We start from the raw sequence: 20,767 nt of genomic DNA, 5'->3' as shown, positions 1-20,767 counted from the left end.
CAAGAGTGTTTCACTGAATACAGGTGTACAGTTCCTCGCCTTCTTTTTGAGTTCTGCAGACTTGGTGTGTGTGACATCCACAGGGACCCTGACCCAGGCAGTGGTTGTAGTGGTCCCTAATCTACAACAATCGATCCAAAGTGATTTTTCCCCTACGAAACTATCTATGCCTGTGTCCAAAAACACTGTCAGTGGCTGGAAAGGGAATGTAAAAGGTGGTAAAAAGAAATTAAACTGTTCAACCCTGCTTAGGGATCAGGAAATGTCCCCTAGCCATCTGCTAAGACTGAGAAGGGAAAACATGCTCACTGCTTTACTTTCTGGTGTTAATCTCCTCCCTTCCTAATCCGTGCTTGTCTCTGGGATAAAATGCCCACACGAGATTTCTAACTGTGCTTTTACCTTACTTAGTCTTTTTATTCATTTCTCCCTAAAATTCAAACTAATCACTTTAGCAAAAGTTTACCATGAACCCGCAGCCAGCATGACCCGGTAGTACTCTACAGGCGAAAGATCCCAGGTTACTTGGCCTACAGATAATACCCAGAAAATAATATGAAGTCAGTAAATGTAACGACGTCTGCCAGAAGTGAATTAAGACCAACTGCAAAAGCGAACACACTAGTCAAGGCACTAAAATTTAATGAGAAGACAATTTCTTAGAGTAGATAAAAACAAGAAGAGAAGGTGTGCAGCCCATTACTGTAAATTTGAAATCGTGCGCATTCTTTGCCCATAAAACTTCTGAAATGCCATTTAAAAACACACAGGCACAAAACCACGCAATTACAAATCCCCTGAAGCATGTAACTGTGATTAGCCGCCCCCCCCCCACACACCCCTCCCCACGCCAGCAATATAAAATACTACCGCCACAATCACATTCCAGCCTGTAATGTAATTCAAAACAAACAAGTCGGAGAAGGCGCTCAAATGGCAGAGTCAACAAACACAGCCGCTTTGCATCAAGGACTTGAATGCGCTGAAGAAATGCGGCTGCGCTGGCGCTGGCCCTGCGGTGGAACGGCGAGGCCCCCTGTTGGGCACAGACGCGCACTGCACCTTGCCTGCGTGTGACCCTTCTTGAAGATTTTGTTGTGAGGTCAAATTTTTAGCTACTCAATTTAAATGTTATCAGTTGTATTTGAAAGAGTAATGGCTTTGTCATTTCGGGTTAAATGGATCATTTTATTCAAACCTGTAACCATCATCCCAGCATTCTTATCCCAAGTGTCATCTGACTGTAATTTGGCGGGGGTGGGGGTGGGGGGATCCTACACAGCTCAGGCTTGAAGTCATGACCCTCTTGCTCCTACCTCCCCAATGCTGCATTACAGTGGGTACCATTATGCCCAGCAGCACCTAGCATTCTCCAGCAAGTCACATACTTTTTCACCCATCTCTCATGAGAACGAGGTCTTTTGTTTTGAAGTATAATGCGTCTTTGTTTTGTTCTAGGAAGATATGGACCTTGACACAATACTTGCTCTATTATAAAGAACTACACTTTCAGTTTTATCTTTAAAAAAAGTTTTAAGTGTGTGTGTGTAAATTGTGGAAATGTGTGCACATGTAAGTGTAGGTGCCCAAGGAGTCCAGAAGAGGGTATTGGAGCCCACGGAACTGGAATTACAGGCGGTTGTAAGGTGCCTAGTGTAGGTGCTGGAATCCAACTTGTATCCTCTGAAGGAGCGGTATATATCCTTAACCCCTGAGCCATCCCTCCTGCACTCATTAGTTAACACTATTCCTCTTCAAAGAAGGCAGGAATACAATTTTATTGTAGCAATATGCGATGATTCAAAAATGACCCTTAAGCATTTACTTTAAAAAGCAACCATTTTATCTAAATACTTTAAAAAATGTTCTAGGGCTGGAGAGAAGGGTATCTGACCGTACAGTGGCAGAAGGGACCTGAGCTCAATGTCCTAAACTCACATTTAAAAGAAGAAGGGAGGGAAGCGGGGGGGGGGTGGCACATGCCTGTAATTCCTGCACTAGAGGACACAGGTGGGACCCTGGGCATTCCTGGCCAGCCGGCCTAGCTGAATGATAAGTTTCCGGCCAGTAAGAAACCTGTGCTAACAGACAAACACAGTAGGAAGGAAAGGGGACTACATCTAAGGAAAGGCAACTGAGATTGTCCTTCGCCTCCACACACGAACCCCTGACATACACAGTCATATATAAAATCCTATTACAAACCAGCACGAGCCCAGGTCCCCATACCCTGGCGGAAGCATGCGCAGAACTGGAACACCCAGTAAAAGCCCAAGGCTTTCTTTCTTTCCTTCTACTTGATCAGTCCTCCAAAGACTTTTGTTTTGCTTGTGTGTGTGTGTGTGTGTGTGTGTGTGTGTGTGTGTGTGCGCGTGCACGTGCGCATGCGTGCGTGTGTGGTGTCAATGTGTGATGTGCGGTTTCTGCATTTGCAGCTTGTGTCTGCATTTGTGTGGGAGTAGGTGCACTGTGAGGTCTAGGGTTGAATCCTGGGGGGTCTGCTAGATCACTCTTCACTTCCCTCGCTGAGGCAGTGTCTCATGGGAACACAGAGCTCACCAATAAGGGCTAACCCAACTTGCTTGCTTTGGGATCTCGGAAACCCAATTCTGCCTCTTAAGCACCTGGCATTTGTGCGTGGTGTTGGGGATGGAGGCCTTTTGCTTGCACAGCAGGCTCTTTATCACTCAGTCATCTTCCCAGCCCCCTAAGAGCTTCCTTAAGACCGGGACTAAGGCTGTGGCTGAAACAGGCACTGTTTGCTGAGCTCTGTGACTTCAAAAGCTTAATCTTTCCCCTCCCTGAGACACTCTTTCAGCTTGGGGAGAGCTAATAGTTGTTTACGTTTGTCAGACTTTAAAAAGGGCTCATTTGTTCCCTTAACAGAGCAAATGACATATGAGGAGAGACACCATTTTCCCACGCAGTAACAACAACATATAAACATGGCCAGTGAAGGCAGCCGCTCTCAGTCAGGAATTCTGTCCAGGTCCCCAAAGGGCACCAATCTTCCATCAGAACATCAGGATTTCTGACAATCCTTTTTCCGAACTTTTGATTTTGGTGCTGAAAAAAAAAGACAGAGAGAGAGAAACGGAAAATGAGGAATGCCAAACTTTGCTCACGCCGAGTTTTTTTTTTTAAGGTGGGCACTGTACTTGGAGAAAACTGACCGTTTGGGTTTTCTTGTTTGTAGAAGGTCTTTAGGAGTTCCACAGCCTCCTCGGCACGGTACCCAGGGATGCACTGAGGAAGGGAGGAACAGTAGGTAAGCACTGGCAGTTACTTTGTGTGGGTTATACCCCAACAGCAATGTATACCCAGCTACGACATGAAGAGACTCCACACAATATTCACTAGGCAGGACAAATATTAGCATGGATAAAGATGTAAATTTCTAGGGTTTCACCAAGCATGGGATGCTATTTACCTAGTGCAGGTAAACTATTCGTGGTAGAACAAATCTAGTCCACAGCTAAGAATGACAAGCTAGCAATCATTTTTATACTTCTAAGAGATTTTTCCCCCAAATATTATTAAACCAAACACTATGTGGCAGAGACATGTTTCTCACAATAGCTAAAAATATTCACTATCCGGTCCTTTACAGGAAACAGTTTTCAAGTTTTGCTTTGGAAAATTTAAGAAAACTGTTGAGTTTGTTTTCACTCTGGGATCTGGGCAGAAGAGACGCCAATAAAAGACGAGAGCTATAAGGAACAATGGATGAAATGTGGGGTAAAGATGAACCTGAACATGTACAGAAGCTAGAAAGCACACTTTTGGGAGGATGGGGAGGATGGGGGAGGATGGGGGTAAAATGGGGGAGGATGGGGGAGGGTAGGGGGGAAGATGGAGGATGGGGAGGATGGGGAAGATGGGGGAGGATGGGGGAGGATGGAGGAGGATGGGGGGAAAACAGGGGGAGGATGGGGGAAGATGGAGGAGGATGGAGGGAGGGTGGGGGGAAAATGGGGGAGGGTGGGGGAGGATGGGGAGGATGGGGGAGGATGGGGAGGGTGGGGGAGGATGGGGGAGGATGGGGAGGATGGGGAGGGTGGGGGAGGATGGGGAAGGATGGGGAAGGATGGGGGAGGGTGGGGGGAGGAGGGGGGAGGATGGGGAGGGTGGGGGAGGATGGGGGGAGGATGGGGAGATGGGGGAAGGATGGGGAGGGTGGGGGAGGAGGGGGGAGGATGGGGAGGGTGGGGGAGGATGGGGGGAGGATGGGGAGGATGGGGAGGATGGGGGAGGATGGGGAGGGGTGGAGGAGGATGGAGGGAGGGTGGGGGGAAATGGGGGAGGGTGGGGGAGGGTGGGGGGAAATGGGGGAGGGTGGGATGGGGAGGATGGAGGGAGGGTGGGGGGGAAATGGGGGAGGATGGGGGAGGGTGGGGGAGGATAGGGGGAGGGATGGAGGAGGATGGAGGGGAGGGTGGGGGGAAATGGGGGAGGATGGGGGAGGGTGGGGGAGGATAGGGAGGAGGGGGGGAGGATGGGGGGAGGATGGAGGGAGGGTGGGGGGGAAATGGGGGAGGATGGGGGAGGGTGGGGGGGAAATGGGGGAGGATGGGGAGGATGGGGAGGATGGGGGAAGATGGGGGAGATGGGGAAGGATGGGGGAGGGGTGGGGAGGAGGGGGAGGATGGGGGAAGATGGGGGAGAATGGGGGAGGATGGGGGAGGATGGGGGAGAATGGGGGAGGATGGGGGAGGGTGGGGGAGGATGGGGGAGGATGGGGGAGGATGGGGAGGGTGGGGAGGATGGGGAGGGTGGGGGAGGATGGGGAGGATGGGGAGGATGGGGGAGGATGGGGGAGGGTGGGGGAGGATGGGGGAGGATGGGTTGTGTGTGTGACGGGTTTGGAAGGGCAGGGGAAAGACATTAAACACATATGAGGTGGGGCCAAAGGCTCGGGGTTTTGCACTAGGCTGGAGAGACTGGAAAGGCTCTCACCCACCCTGCTGAAGTTTATGGAACAATACAGTCATGCTCAACAAGCTGCCTAGCCAGGCACCTGCAGACTCTCTGGGGCTTTGCTCAGAGTGAGCTTCCCTTTCCAAAGCACCGGCCTGCTCTTGCCTCGGAACATTCCAGACTTCACCTTCGGTCTCGTTTCCTCCTCATCTCACCCCCCACTGTCTTATGCTCTCAAGAGGCCATTGCAGCTGCCCCGGGACCGGTGCCATCCAGTTCCTCTACCTTCACTCTGCAGATGTCCGCCTGAACCCACCGGGCCCTCTTCCCCAGGGGCTGGGAAAGCAGAGCTGCTCCGTCAATGCTGTTAATTACATGGGCAACCTCTGCAAGCACAGACGCTCATCCCTGCCTTGTTACCCATCTGACCCACAGTCTGGGCACAGACAAGTGCAAGACCCCTCCAGGAGGAGGGCAAAAAGTAATAGTAAAAAATAGTCAAAATGAAAATGATGAGTCTATCTAGCAAGCTAGCATTCTGACACACCACAGAGCTACCCACATGTACTTTTAACAAAAATAATATTCCAACAAAAACTTAATGTTTTAAACAGAAGAGATATTAAAAATGAATACCCATCTTTTTAAAAAAAATAGTTCCACAGGACTCTGAATTTTATGCTGCCTATAATACAGTATTATAACCTACAGAATCTATAACCCTGACATAAGATCCCACCTCCCCTTTGTCCTTTGTCCCATGAACCCAGACAGAGGAAAGGAAGGAAACACAGCATCCAGAAGCCTGGACCACCAAGGTGTTAGTGCTTCCAAAGACCTCCTTGACCTATGCTTTCAAACCATAGGCATTTATTTCCCATTGAGCCAATATGGCCACATAGATGACCTGGAAATGAACTTTTCAGGTTGAGAAAGAGTGACTGCACAGAGACCCCCCTGAGAGAGAACTGCTCAAGACTTCTTGTCACCAACATTCTTTCTATTTGTGTGTGTGTGTACACACGAGCGCACGCTCGGGATGTACACGTGTATGTGTGCAACTAGCAGGCAAGTGGAGCCCAAGCACATTCCACCTTATGGACACAGAGTCTCTCATTGCATGATGCCAAGTACAGCAGGCTGGCTGGCCAGGACTCTCTTTGTCTCTGCATCCCATCTCATCACAGGAGCCCTGGATCCCAGATACTGGCTTCGGCATCTGGTTGTCTGGTCTTCATACTGCATGGTAAACACTTTATTCGCTGACTGAGCTGTCTCCTTGGCTCCTCACCTACACTTTAGAAAGTAATGTTCAACCTATGTCTGAGCCCCAAGGACACATCTTAGTTTTGCCCAGAAACTCTGAGAAATTAGTTAGGAGCCAACAATCCGTGCAGTTACATTAGCAATGTTTGGGCGGCTCCTAGAAATGACTGGAACAATGAAGTCACTTTGCAGACGTCTTTAATAATCAACCTCATTTACTCCCCATCACTCTCTTACAGTTTCTGTCTGACGTGATGGTAAAGGTATCTGTTCTTAAATACAACAGTGGCCAGGAGACACTCGGCTGGAAAACTCAAGGCAGAATGCTTAACAAAACTTGCTCTGTGTAGGACTGGGGCTCTGTAAGTTCTCACTACAGCCTATGAATCTGTGAGGTCTTCAAGGGAAACTCCAACCTTTACTGAATCTTTTTCAAGTGCAGTGCCTTGGGATTAATCCTCTGTCTTGGAGAATGAACCAGTATAGAAAACTGGGTATGTATCCAGACAGTGTAGATTCCTAATGCTTACACATTCAACTATAAAACTTCCAACAGTGTGACAAGGAAATTAGAATTAATAATAGCTAAGATATTAAGTTCTCTGGTCTTGGGGAAGCCCCAGCATTAAAAGGCATCAAAAAATAATGAAATCACAATGACAACTGGAAAGTAATAATGGTTCGTGACAGAGTGATGGAATTTGTGCCTAAATACTGTTGTCTGTGAACAGCATCCAGGTCACTGATACAGGCCAAGTTCCATCACCACTCACAAAGCTAGCATTGGCTCCAACAGACAGACCGTCTCTAAGCTCACACAAAGTGCCAGAGAACCCCATTGGGAGCTAACAGTTCAGGGTAAATTGCAGACTCCGCCGTGGAACACAATCTGGAAGTGAAGAGAAGGCACACACATTTTCCTCCAGTGAGATGTAACCTAGGGCCCCAAGGTAATGTCGGATTTTGTTATGGGCTTTTGTAATACTGACCACACATGATTGGCAAATCCATCAGGAGATGGATAAACAGAAGAAAGGGGTGAGGATGACGATTAGGATGGAGGGAGGGAGGGGAGGGGAAAAGAGGGAGGTAGAGGGAGGGAGGGAGGGAAGGAGGGAGGGAGGGGAGGACATAAGCAGAATCTATTACCTGGAACGGTCTCCCAGTATTGGGTAGGTCAGCAGAGGCAATGTTTAGGACGGAACCACAACCACCAAACCGTTCATTCTGACAGCCATAGACGACCAGCGGGATTTATAGTACAGAATTAAAGTCTGTCACGCATGTGCAGAACCATGGCAAGGGCAGGATGATGCTAGCTAGCCACCTTCGAAACCTCAGTCCAGACTTCAAAACAATGAAAGTTCATGGTTTAAAGTAATAAAATGCACTTATACAATAGAAGAGAAAGAAGGTTTGAGCATCTAGAAACCAAAACATAGCAGTCGTGGGTCCTAAAAATGGCCCAGCTGGCAAAAGCCCTTGCCATGCAACCAGAGTTTGATCCTGAGAACCGTGCGAGTCAAAGGAGAGCCAACTCCTCAGGATTATTCTCTGACCTTCACATATGTGCCATAGAATGTGCTGGCCCACATCATCATAATAATAATATAATAATACATAAATTCAAAAGATGAAAACCTGGCCATTGTAAATGGAACAGAGAGGCCCTTACATTTAATATGCAATTTAATCAATTCTCTGCTCTTTCCAAAGTCACTTTTGGAGAACCATTGCAGAATTGGAAAGTTAATTCATTATTTCACCTTTCAAAATATGTAGCATAATCCCAGGAACCCACTGTAAAACAAGAGAATAGATTCCTGAAAGTTGTTCTCTGATTGAATACAAATGCCAATGGCATGCCCATGGTCCCACAATAAATACATCAATTTAATTCAAATGTAAAAGGGTGGATGGTAGCTTCGGGTGGTGGCATGTGCCTAAAATCCTAGCCTTTCAAGAGTGGAGAGTCAGGATCTTAAGGCCAACCAGTATTGTGAGCGCCATGCCAGCCTGGGCTATGTGAGAGCTGGCCTGGGCTATGTGAGAACCGGCCTGGGCCATGTGAGAGCCGGCCTGGGCCATGTGAGAGCCGGCCTGGGCTATGTGAGAGCCGGCCTGGGCTATGTGAGAGCCGGCCTGGGTTATGTGAGAGCCGGCCTAAGCCATGTGAGAGCCAGCCTGGGCTATGTGAGAGCCGGCCTAAGCCATGTGAGAGCCAGCCTGGGCTATGTGAGAGCCAGCCTGGGCTATGTGAGAGCTGGTCTAAAAGCAAAAATAAGAAACCAGACCAAAATAATCACCTAAACAAAAGCCCCCCCCCCAAAAAAAAATAGCCACATTGTTCTCTCTGCAAGGCAGGAGAGGAAAATGGCCTAATAAATCCTCTAGTAACGGTGTCAACAACTCCTCTTACATGGAGACAGTATGCTTTATTATACCCAGAAGGCCCTCTGCATTATTTTAAGTAATAAAAGCATACATACTTTTAAAAACAAGTGAAGATGCACAAATGAAGTAGTGTGCTTGCCTGGCACTCACAAGTGCTATAAAATGAATAAATAAGGAATAAATACACCCTCAAAGCTGACTACACCCTGCATGTAGGTTGCTCACTCTAGGCAGGACACAATCCAGCCACGGAACACTAACTCACTAATATCCACGCACACACGTACAATGAGCTCCTTGAACTCAGTGTGTTTGTACTTTGTGACAAAACAGATTGACAGAGAACAGTTAAATTACCCACAATCTGCCATCCAAGGGCAAAGCATATTCCTCAGAACGCATTCCTCAGAACGCGTCTGTCCTGTGCTCTAACTGAATTTGGTGTAATCCTCACTCTCGCAAGAGTGTTAGTTCCAAGCTTTGCTCTCTGTAGCTTATGGATTGGGCAGTTCCTTGGCTATTTGGGCAGTTCCTTGGCTATTGACACAGAGAAAGAACAGGAGACGTTACTGAGGAAAAACAGTCTCTCCGGTCTCTGGCTAAATTATACAATGTGTCTCATAACTGTTTCCACACTTTAAGAGACTCAAAGCTGGGGAGTGGCTCCATAACAGAGCATACTCTTAGCCTGGCTTCCATCCCCCCCCCCCCCAAGGAAAAGAAAAACAAACAGTCAAAGGGGAAACAATGTGTCTCGTATCTGGCCGTTTCCTTGTGCTCGGGCAACCGAAAGCCAAAGGATACTCATGAGGCGGACAGCGGCTGCACACATGATACAAGGTTCCACGGTGACATACAACACGGTGTGTTCAAACACTTCTGCAGGACTACGGCTGTGTTGATGGCACCAGTCTAGGACCTGATCGATGGCCACCATTTCAGCATGCCGAGTAGCCTTGAAAGAGAGAGAAGGCAGGACGTTGATGCGGCTGGTTTCACACAGCCGAAGCCTTTAAAAAATGCAAAACATAAATTCAAAAAGCACACTCCTGCCTTAGAACCCTAGGTTTCAGAATGCCCGTAGTAGCTGCCCAGTTCAAATTCATTACCTCACCGACAGGATGCCTAATCCAAGACATTACACAAACATGTGTTGCTATGGTTTTAGTGAAATTCCCATGTACCTTGGGGGGAAGTTTTCATTAAAATGTTATAGATACTAAGTCTCAAAAAAAAAAAAAAAAAAAAAAAAAAAGAAAAGAAAAGAAAGAAAAGAAAAGAAAGAAAAGAAAGAAAGAAAGGTGTCTGTGGTTTCTGGATATTTCAAGGGAAGGTTGAAATTTTCATAGGCTCCTCCTCTAGTTTCAGAGAGTTTCAACTGACCCTACTCTAAGGCAGGGCTTCATTGAACAAACCAGACTATCGTCATACACACCGTAGGAGAGGAGATTTCCCAGCACAACTGATTCTAAAAATACACAGACCTGACACTTCAGCTAGTCCCTGGGAGACAGTACTACAGGAGAGATCACCCAGCGTCCACGTGGGTCCAGTCCTACCAGCATCTGAGTCCTGACAGTGATGCACTGTTGGTCTCAATCAAGCTTTGCATCTCCGTGTCTAGAGTTTACTGTTCCCTCCTCTGCCGCTCTCGAGCAATCGGAGTCTCCCTAGCACAGGGTGGTGCGATGCTGTTCAGGTACTCTTCACCTTCTTTCTCCTTTCCTGCAGTGGTGAAGGCACGGCTCGAAGATTAAAAGCCCTCGTTGCTTTTGTACAGGTCCAGAGTTCAGTTTCTAACACCCACACTGGGTGGCTCACAACAGCCTGTGAGTCCAGTGAGCTCCAGCACCCCTGAAGGCACCTGAATGCTTATGACACACACACAAACACACACACACACACTATTGTGTACCGGTTTCCTCTGAGATAAAGCCTTCGACTTTAGACATGAGTTCCTTAAGACCCAGGATGTTCTAGAGCAGAGGTTCTCAACCTCCCTAATGCTGTGACCCTTTAATAGTTTTTCATGTTATGGTGACTCCCCCCCCCAACCATAAATTATTTTCTTGTTACTTCATAATTGTAATCTTGCTACTGTTGTAAATCATAATGTAAATGTGTTTTCTGATGGTCTGGGGACAACCGCTGTGAATGAGTTATTTGACTCCTAAAGGGGCCATGACCCAGAGGTTCAGAACTACTGTTCTAGGGGGAGGAGAAACATTCCTTCCCGCAGGAAGCTCAGGAAGTAAATATCTCAAAGTCCCTGAGACTGACTGAATACCCTCCTTCCCCAATGCATATAAGCAAGCAATAAGGGCTGGTAAGGGACACAAAGCCTGGCAGTGGTAGTATACCCTTTAGTTCCAGCACTCCAGAGGCAGAGGCACATACATATAAAAGAAAACAAGCCTCCAAAATAACTTACAGCAAACTCCTAAACACATGTAACATACCGATAATTAAGTCAAGAAGATATAGACAGATTAAAACTATGATACCCTAATGAAACTGAAACAATAATCAAAAGTCTCCCACAAAGAAAAGCCCAGGACTGGATGAATTCATGGCCAAATTCTACCAAACTTTTGAGGAAGATTTAATACCGGTATTCCTCAGACTCATCCACAAAATAAAAAGGGAAAGAACCTTACCAACCTCTTACAATGCAAGTCTTAACCTGGTAATAAAGCCAGACGAGGGTACAACAAAGAAAACTCTAGGTCATTTTCTTGATGAACACAGATGCAAACTTTCTCAATATTCTCACAGACCGAATGCGAGAATGCAGTAGTTGTTCACACATTACAATCAAGCTGCTTTAGTTCCGGAGGTGCACGGACGGCTCAACATATACAAATCAGTTAAGTGCAGGGCACTACATCATCTAAAAGAAAACTGAGCATCTCAACAGATGCAGAAAAGGAAACAGACAAAGTTCAACATGTGTTCGTGATAAAAGTTCCTGAAAAGAGTAAGAATAGAGGCGCTATAACTTAATATAAAAACCGCCCTATGTGGCAAGCCTACAGCCAACAAACTAAATGAGAAAAAAACTTAAGACATTTTCTCAAGAAATCACACTATGAGACAAGAGTGATCACTTTCTCTCCTCTTATTCAAAATAGCGTTCAAAGTCTTAACTAGGGCAGCAGGGCCCAGAGAAGGAAATGAAAGGCATATAGATCAGAGAGGAAGAAATGAAATTATCTCATTTTTGGATGACATGATACTGTACTTAAGGAGCCTTGTGGATGTAAAGAAAACCTTTACATCTGACATTTTCAACAAAGTGGCAGGGTAAAAACTTAGCATAGACAAAAAACAGTAGGTTTCTATATACCAATAACCAACTACTCAAGAAAGAGACCAGGAAAAACATATCTCACCTTCACAATAGTTTTTAAAAACTACCTAGAAGTAAATTGCATTAATGAAGTCAATAATGTACTATAAGGAAAACTCAAGACATTCAAGAAAGAAATGTAAGAAAATAGAAAACAGAAGGCCTGCCCATGAGCATGGATTAGCAGAATTAGTATTGTGAAAATGGCTGTATTACCAAGAACAAGCTACAGAGTCTATGCAATCCCCATCAAAATCCTAATGGCAGTCTTTGTGAAACTATAACCTTTGCAAAACTAACCTCAATATGGAACCACAAAAGACTCTAAATAGCTAAAGCGATCCTAAGCAAAAAGAACAATTCTGGAGGGATACATTACAATATCTGACCTCAAATTACTCTACAGAGTCATCGTGACAAAACAGTAGATACTGGCACAAAAACAGGCATAAAGATCAGTGAAATGGAATAGAGAACCCAAAACAAATCCGCCTAGCTATAACCAACTGACATTTGACAAGTATAAAACCACGCATTGGAGAACAGGTAGGTAGCCTCTTCAACAAATGGTACTGAGGAAACTGGATTTCCACACCCATGACTACCATTAAACCCGTTTCTTTCACCCCACACCAAAATCAATGTCGAATGAACTAAAGGTGTTGATATAACATCTGAAACGTTTTAGCCCCTAGGAGAACTTTGGGGACTACTTCAAGAGATAGTAGGTATGAGCAAAAAGTTCCTGAAAAAGGTTGCAACAGCACAGGCAATTGGCAGCTTGAGGAACTGGTGCACAACAAGGAAAACTAAATGCAGAATGGAGAGAGGGGCTTCAGGATGGGAGAGAATCTCTGCCAACTCCACCTTGCTGTGAAGACACCATGACCACGGCACCTACATGTAGAAGAAAGCATCTAACTGGGGGCTCGCTTATAGTTGCAGGGGGTTATGCCCATGATCCTCCACGGCAGGGAGCATGGCGGCAGACAGGCACAGTGCTGGAGCAGGAACTGAGAGCTATACCCTGATACACAAGCACAAGGAAGAGAGAATGAGACAGAGACATGCAGAGAGACAGAGAGACAGAGACTAGGTCCGTCCAGGACTTTGGAACCCTCAATGCCCACCCCTACTGACACACCTCCTGCAGTATCTCCTAATCCCTCCTAAGCAGTTCCCCAACTGGGAACCACACATTCAAATATTTAACTGGACTGGCTCATTTTTATTCAAAGGCCCCCATGCATGAAAACTATGAAAGGGGAATAAGAGTTGTTAAGGGAGAGTGAGTTGGAGAAGTGAAAAAAAATAAATAAAAAATAAAAAAAAAAATGGCTGCCCGGAAGTAGAGGCCTTTAATTCTAGAACTTGGGAGGCAGATCTCTGAGCTCAAGGCCAGCCCGGTCTACAAAGCGAGTTCCAGGACAGCTAGTGCTACACAGGAATCCTGAATCCTAGCTTGACATACATAAAAAACAAAACACAACAAACAAAAAACACAGGGCAACAGACTCCAAGAAAGCAGAAGGGGATTAGCTAGCTGTGCAGGACGGGAAGAAGGCCACCAACGAGCATGTATGAAAGTCTCCCAAAGAAATGTATTACTTTGCACACAGATTTTAAAAGAAAACTACCCAAACCGTCCAAAACTTTCTATGCAATAATTTATAACACCTGTGACAGTAACTTTTATCAACAATTGAAACTGAGTGCTAACTCTATACAAGCTAACTAAATTCTATACGTGACTTTAAAAAAAAAAATCTGTCCTCAACAACCTGGGTGAGGTTAACAGAAAGGCGTCCTTTTCCTGTGACTTAGAGCACAGTGAGAGAAGATCTGGCATTGGCCCACGATGCTGTGATAAGCCAGTGGCAGGCAGGGGCAAACCTGTGTGAATACAGAATCAGAAACCGGGGACAGGTTTCTTCTATAGAAGAGGGTATGGCTCTGGATGCATACCAAGGCAACAAGAGGACTTAAGACCAAAGATTCCTCCAATTGGAGTCTTTAAAGCTCAGATTCGGGATTCCTGAGAGATGGCATCCTCACGGCTCTCAATAAATGCCAGTTGAACTGAAATCACCTATGCTGGCTTATCATGCATTGAGAACACACAGGGAAAGAAGGTGGGGAGTAACAGAGTGGTGTGGCTATCAAAGCCCAAAGCAGGACTCTGGGCTCCTCACACTAGAGCCCACAGTCTTTGTATGCGGCAGGAATAACCCCGGTGGCTAACTCCTGGTTAACTTTGTCTAAGAACAGAACTGCTAGGTAAGCATCAACATGGCCTCTAACCTTAGCACAGCTTACAGATCTGGGTTCCTACCTGACATGAGCTTTGCTAAACCTCAGGGTTGTGATGGATGAGCTTTAAAGGCCTCAGAGCCCCAGTGCTGAGAGCAGACTGTTCTATGCTCCCAAAGCACATAAGACCAGAGTCCACAGGAATGGCCTTCGGCCCATCTGGTGCTATATTACAGCTCTTCCACCTACTTCCACTTCCCAAACAAGTCTACAGAGACACAATATTGTGCCACCATGTTTAAGAAGCACTGCTTTAAGCCATGACCTCTGCAATCTCCCAATACATCAGTAAGTTGTTAAAGCTGAATCACATGGAGTTGAAGACAGCTCATCCGGAAAACCTTATTCCACTGACTATCCAAAATGTTGTCTCCAATATAATCCTTCTATGCTTCCCTCCAGTTTGTACACCGAGGGTTCCCCCTCCCTCCCAGAAGGAAAAAAAAAAAATGTAAAGAAACAAAAAGGAAGTCATTACAAGTTAAAAGGCTCTCCTTTGCAAAGGTTCATTTCCAGGTTGAATTTGCTACAAGCTGCCTGTGAACTCCGTTCTTCTGCACTGACATTCCAATGTAACAAAATTCCTTCTTGGGTTTCACTCATGTATTAAAGGGAAACATAATGAAATAAAAAAACAAAGAAACAAACAACATTTTTTAGCTTTTGGTTAGTATCACAAATGTAGAAATAGGAATCCACTAGAATTATATATATAATATATAATATATATACATATACATACATATATGTATGTATATATGTATGTATATGTATATATATTATATAATCAGCAATAAAAAAAAACAAAAACAAAAAACAAACAAAAAAACGGACATTACAAAGGAAGAAAAAGAGATGGCTGGGGAGATGGGCTCCGTAGGTAAAGTGCTTGTTGGGAAAAAAAGAGGACCTGAATTCAGAGCCACAGCACCCATGTAAACAGACACAGACCCATACAGTCATAGACAAACCAGGGTAGAAGAAAGGAAACCACAGCGAGGGGGTTCCTAGGGCTCCCTGGTCAGTTACCCTAGCTGAACGGATGAGCTCCAGGTTCTGTCTCAAAAGTGGAAGGTGAGAGAGGAAGGCATCTTGACCTCAACCTGCACACGCACGCATGCACGCGCGCGCGCACACACACACACACACACACACACACACACACACACGTCACATTTGGTCTTGTCTTGCCATCTGGTCCCCACCATGGCTATAATATATGTTTTATTTATACTGCTCAACTCACATTTTTCGTTTGATTCACTTCATTTCTTCCCTTCCCCACAACTTCATTGTTATAGACCATCAGACAGCCAACAGGAACTTCAATATTTTCGAGTGCTTCTTTGGCCTGAAACACAAAGTGGAGAATCTCAGAGGCGCTGGGCAGTGTTTGAAAGGCTATGCAAAAGAAGGGGGAGTGAGAGCAGATGTGTGGATAATGACCAGGACAAACATTCCTCCACTTTCCCTTCTCAAATCTGCTGCGCTATGGAGTGCTGTGTTCTCGCCTACGTTAAGAAGGACTCGGGAACGGCTCCCTTCACAGGTCCCGGAGCCTTATTTTCTCTCCCTGGAAGCACATATAATGAATGGCGTTCTTTAAATGCCAAAGCTACCCCTTCTCAGAGATGATGTGCATATTTGCAAAGAGGAGGGACAATATATAACACACGTATATATTTTGTTACAATACTTTCCCTTGATAAAATTCTACTCAATTACTTTTTTAAATAAAAGGTTCTCTAAGAAGACAGAAACAATCCCATGGAGTACCAATACCATAAAAATGATCAGACTGGATGTCGCTCCACCCCACACTTCTATTCTAAGAGACACACGTAAGCTTAAGGATACTTTATGTAAGAATGGCACAAACTTGGGAAGCTGGCAATAAGGCTTTCAGTGAGCCTATTTCCTGGAGAGCTGGAGATGTGGTCACATGAGCAGCTTCAAACACAGAACAGAATCAAAGGCTGGGCCAGTGATATGGTTCAGCAAGAAAAGGGACTGCCTGTGAAAGCCTGATGACCTGAGTTCAATCCCCAGATCCCACAATGGAGGGAGAAAAATCTCTGTCCTCTCAACAGATGTCCTCTAATCTTAATACATGCGTGCCCTTCGCGACCGTGCAAGCCCACACGCATGCGTGCACACACAAATAAATTATTTTTAAACTCCCCAACCAAGTAGGAAGTACCTAAGTGTACCAAGAGCTCTGTCCACTGTGCACCTGACATGGTACACAGCACCATCTAGCAACCTTTCTCTGCTCCCAGATCAACAGAGGACTGGGTGTCTTGGTCCCTAGTTCCCCTGGGTCCTCTCCTTTCCCTCCCAGTAAATTTACCTCACTAGAAATGATAGCACTGACTTAAAACAACAAACAGTACTGAGAAGGAATGGCTTTGTAGGACATGCTGAGGGCGAGTGGCTGAGCAATGATAATGATGGGCCAGAGAAAGAGAGGTGAGAGGAATCCAGTCTCTGGGAGTCGACTCGGAGGTACCATTTTCCAGTACGTAAAACTGTGCATACGTTTCCGCTACTGACAAGTTTTAAAACCTGTTTAAAAGCTGGAAATCCATGTCACTCCACCCTACCTCAGACTTTCCAACGCCCCCCCCATCGCAAGTGCAAAAGAGTCCAAGTAAAACAGATCTAATTGTGTAGATGGCTTTGACCTTAAGACGCCAGCCTTCTTCGGAAGAGGCCAAAGTTCTGCCACTCAAATGGGGAGTTGATCTTCCTTAAACTAACACATTCTCAGCTTCAGCTTCAAAACTGAAGAACAAAGGCTCTCTTCATATCACCCCAGGTTCTGAGAAAGACCACAAGGCCAAACAAAAAAGTTATTAATTAATAATAATATAAAGGAGAAATATTCCACTTATTTAAAAAATGCATTTCTGTTTTCACAAGGTCGGAAATACATGAAGGGTGCTCACAAAATGTCAGCAGTGCTATCTCTGATGTCAGGACTTTTAGGCAATTTTTACGTAAGTCGTGAAATGTTCTCGAGTTTAATTTCTCATGAATTTAAACTTTTGTGACCATCAGAATAAGAAGTTGAAACAGTTTAACTTTGTAAAAGAATAAACGGAACGGATATTCCTACATCAACGACTGAGTTCAGTTTCTTGACCTTTATAAGGATGTAAACCAATTAATGTGTAGATGGCTATACCACTAGGTCCCTGTGTAGTACCTTCCATCATGTTCACAGAATGAAAACCTCCATCAGAAAGACTTCTATCCCTGGCACACATCAGGATGGGTAAAGCTTGGAACAGCATGTACATACCACCAGAGCCCTGCAGTATTAGCAATCCCTGAAGGGATCGAAGAAAGGGGATACAAGGTCAGAGAAAAGTGTTGTAGAAAGAGCGAGTGATAGATGAGGATTGTACTGGCACACGTTTTCAATGACTCTTTACCAGAAACTTCTTCAGCTTCCTTGCATTATATATGTTCAAGGGTGTGGGGAGCAAGGCACAAAATAATGTAGCTGTGTGGGTTTGAAATTCTGTGTCAATCCATGGAAAGGAAGATAGGCAGGGAGGTAGAAGAGCAGCTAAGGCTACATATAACACACACAGCACACCAGTCGCTACATTTTCCCTGGACTCCAACTCCTATGAGACAAAGTCAAAGCACACCTCCCGAGAATACAACAAGCTGTTGATTTAGAGGTTCCGAGAGCCGATGGGCAGTGGTGCTGAGAAAGAGCGCCAGGCACATTTGCTCAACTACGCAGGGTCGGGACGGGCCCACGTTTGCACTCTCCTCATCCACCTGCCGGCTTCCTCACCATTCGCATCGCCTCCTCCATCCACTTCTCGGTCTCCCGAGCCGACACCATGCACGCGGCGGGGGAGCCCACCTGGTCCTCCATGCCGCCGCCACCCACGCACCCGGGCCGAGGAGGAGCGAGGACCGCGGCGGAACGCGGCGGGCGCGGGCCCTGGCTTCCGGGAAGACACTAAACGGGGAGGCACCCGGGAGCTGTTTGCGGACGGACCCAGGCGGCCCGGCCCAGTGAGCAGCGGCGGCTGCGGGAGCCAGGGCGCCGCCGCTCCGCTGCAGTCCACGCCCCCTTCCCCTTCCTCCGCCGCGGCCGCAGCCTCCGCGCCCAGCAGCGACTGTGGCTTCCGAAGAGCGCCCAGCGCCGCCGCCGCGCTCCTGCCCGAGGGGAGGCGCGGCCCCGGGGGACGACGCCACGGTTTCCTGGTGAGCCAGCCCCTGCCTCTTCCCCTAGGCAACCCACGCAGCCCCGGGTCCGAGGATGCTGAGATCCATGTGGAATTTTCTGAAACGTCACAAAAAGAAATGCATCTTCCTGGGCACGGTTCTGGGAGGTGAGTGGCAGCGTGCTTTGGAAGGGGACGTCGGCAGGAAGGAGCGACCGGGGTGACATCTAAAACAGGCAGGGCCCGCGGATCCTAGCGCAGGCTGCTGTGCAGGGCAGAGTGGCTCAACCGTCCAAGGAGACCCTCCCAGGCCCTTTTAGCTCCTCGCTCTGTGCCCTCTGCCCCTGTTTCTGCCCCCCACCCCCACCCCCACCCCGGACCTCGGGACCCTGCCCCAATGGGGTTTCTTTTCCAATCACTATACTCGTATGGGTACATTTATTTGCCTCCCGGTCCCCTTCTGTTGCTTCCCTGCTAGATTTCTTCATTCTTTTTGGCAACTCTAGTACTCTGACTTTCAACCTCTCACAGGGGTTTCGAAATATCCTAGGGCAATTAGCTTAACTCTGCACTTTGCTGCGGCGGTGTCCAAAGTTAAACTTGGAACAGCTGTAACATGTTGCTGTAAGATGCACTGGATAAGTTGGGGGGGGGGGGGGAATAAGTATTTAAGAGTCTCCAGTTCTAAAATACAAGATTGTCTAGGTTGTGGCCGTTGCCCATTCTGCTGATATAGTTGAGTTTACTGGCTGAGAGGAGAGTTAGACGTAGGATGAAAATCTCAATAGTGGACTTGTGGATTTGTCATAGAGTGCTTGCTTAGGCTAACTGCATTTTGGATCTCAAACAACACATAGCTTTAAACACTTCGTCTTCGTAAAACACTCACTTCATAATTCTGGGACTTTAAGAAGGAGATAGAAATCTTTTGAATCACACAAAAAGGAAACCTGGAAACTTTATAAAGGAATTTTTAATCCTTGAGTTTTAAGAAATATCACTCTTCTCTTATCCTAAAATAGTAGGTCACTGATAAGACAATGTCATATTCTGCATATATCTGAAGTGTATCATAATTGGGTAATGACTGATAATCACCTTTGAGAAATACTATATGGATACGATGTGTTTTCTATTTCCTTCAGCCTCTAATATCTAAGGTGTATTTAAATTGTGCCAATACTACAGAAGGCATGCATGAAAGATAAAGATGGATGTGTCATTGAAGACATATAAATAAAAGTGTTTGGCCTGCCAAAGGAAATGAAATTGCCCCTTACAATTTCACATGGGGACATCCTACCCCTTAATCACAGGAGAAATTAAAGAGTATATGGATGTAGTAACAGATTGTCTTTTGGAACTCTATTGAGAGCTTTATAATTGCAGATTAAGAGGAAGGAAAAAGCTGGCTGTTGTGGCTCATGCCTTTAATCCCAGCACTTGGAGGCAGAGGCAGGCAGACCTCTTGAGTTGAAGGCCTGCTCTACAGAGTTGAGTTCCAGAACTGTCAGAACTTCATAATGAAACAACTCTTGTCTCAAAGGAAAAAAAAAAAAAAAAAAAAAAAGCCAGAGACTTAAGAGAAACACTGCAGTTTTCTAACAAAATAGAAATCTTAAAATAGTTCAACATGTCTTTGATTTGTAAGAGTTCATATTTTTTCTGTGTCATGTGGAAATTCCCATCTTACATTTCAGTTTAAGAAATATTTATTAATTGGTTGTACTGCAAAAGGTAGTAAGATTGAATAGGTACAATTTACAAACTTTTAATCATTAACATTTATTAGAGACACCCTGTATGTTGAATACCATGCTAAGTTCTTTTCAGCCAATAGAAATGACATCAGAATAATTACTTTTATGCCATTTTTAAAATGTAGACTTAGAGTCCATAGAAGTAAGAAGCTTGCAAAGAGTTTGAGTTACTAACAAGGAAATAGTTCAACCTCAGGTATGTTAGATCCTAATGCATGTTATCATTCTATACTACTCTGTCTTTGTGGATTCCTTGATCTTTTAAGAACTAAGAAATAAGTGAAAATACTGCTAACAGACCATGATAGAGTTGAATACAGAGCTCATTGATTGAAAAGTAGCAGCATGGAGTTGTATAAAATGAGATTTCACAAGAGGAGTGGCACACTTTGACAGACTTGAAAGCTGAGTAAGGTGTTATTCTGCGTAATCAAAGGAGTTTGGATATTTAGTGATGGAAAAACACAGGCAAGCAGAACTTTGAGTAGTGTGGCTTCAAAAGTCGGAATTTGTTTCCCTGCATTTTGGATGGTAGTTGCTTCATGTCTATGTAGTTTGACCGTTTGATGGGAAGTCTCCTT

At 45.7% G+C, this 20,767-nt stretch overlaps 2 protein-coding genes across 2 annotated transcripts in view; one reads left to right on the top strand and one right to left on the bottom strand.

Annotated features, from left to right (window-relative positions):
- Positions 1-878: 878 nt before the first annotated feature.
- Adat2 (adenosine deaminase tRNA specific 2) lies at positions 879-18,131 on the bottom strand. Its single transcript, XM_051206174.1, has 6 exons — positions 18,048-18,131; positions 15,483-15,587; positions 9,382-9,532; positions 7,333-7,439; positions 3,174-3,246; positions 879-3,066 (listed from the first exon to the last, which is right to left on the bottom strand). Exons 1-6 carry the CDS (start codon positions 18,129-18,131, stop codon positions 3,023-3,025), a joined length of 564 nt encoding a protein of 187 aa, XP_051062131.1. The 3' UTR covers positions 879-3,022.
- Positions 18,132-18,463: 332 nt separating this feature from the next.
- Pex3 (peroxisomal biogenesis factor 3) overlaps positions 18,464-20,767 on the top strand; it is a 28,606-nt gene continuing 26,302 nt past the window's right edge. The window contains exon 1 of the mRNA XM_051206165.1: positions 18,464-18,594. Within this exon, the coding sequence (XP_051062122.1) occupies positions 18,522-18,594 (73 nt within the window). The 5' untranslated portion in view covers positions 18,464-18,521. The remainder of the gene's footprint in view (positions 18,595-20,767) is intronic.

The sequence above is a fragment of the Phodopus roborovskii genome, unplaced genomic scaffold (genome assembly GCF_943737965.1).
Source record: "Phodopus roborovskii unplaced genomic scaffold, PHOROB, whole genome shotgun sequence".
Lineage (NCBI taxonomy): Eukaryota > Metazoa > Chordata > Mammalia > Rodentia > Cricetidae > Phodopus > Phodopus roborovskii.
This window is presented reverse-complemented; position numbering and strand designations above follow the sequence as displayed.

What these genes read in the sequence shown, in the direction of transcription:
- Adat2 (XM_051206174.1), bottom strand. Translation starts at nt 18,131, where the DNA reads ATGGAGGACCAGGTGGGCTCCCCCGCCGCGTGCATGGTGTCGGCTCGG. An exon ending in TGGAGGAGGCGATGCGAATG is followed by an intron (nt 15,588 to 18,047) that starts GTGAGGAAGCCG and finishes TTTGTGTTTCAG; the next exon opens with GCCAAAGAAGCACTCGAAAA. An exon ending in CAAACAAGAAAACCCAAACG is followed by an intron (nt 3,067 to 3,173) that starts GTCAGTTTTCTC and finishes TTTTTTTTTCAG; the next exon opens with CACCAAAATCAAAAGTTCGG.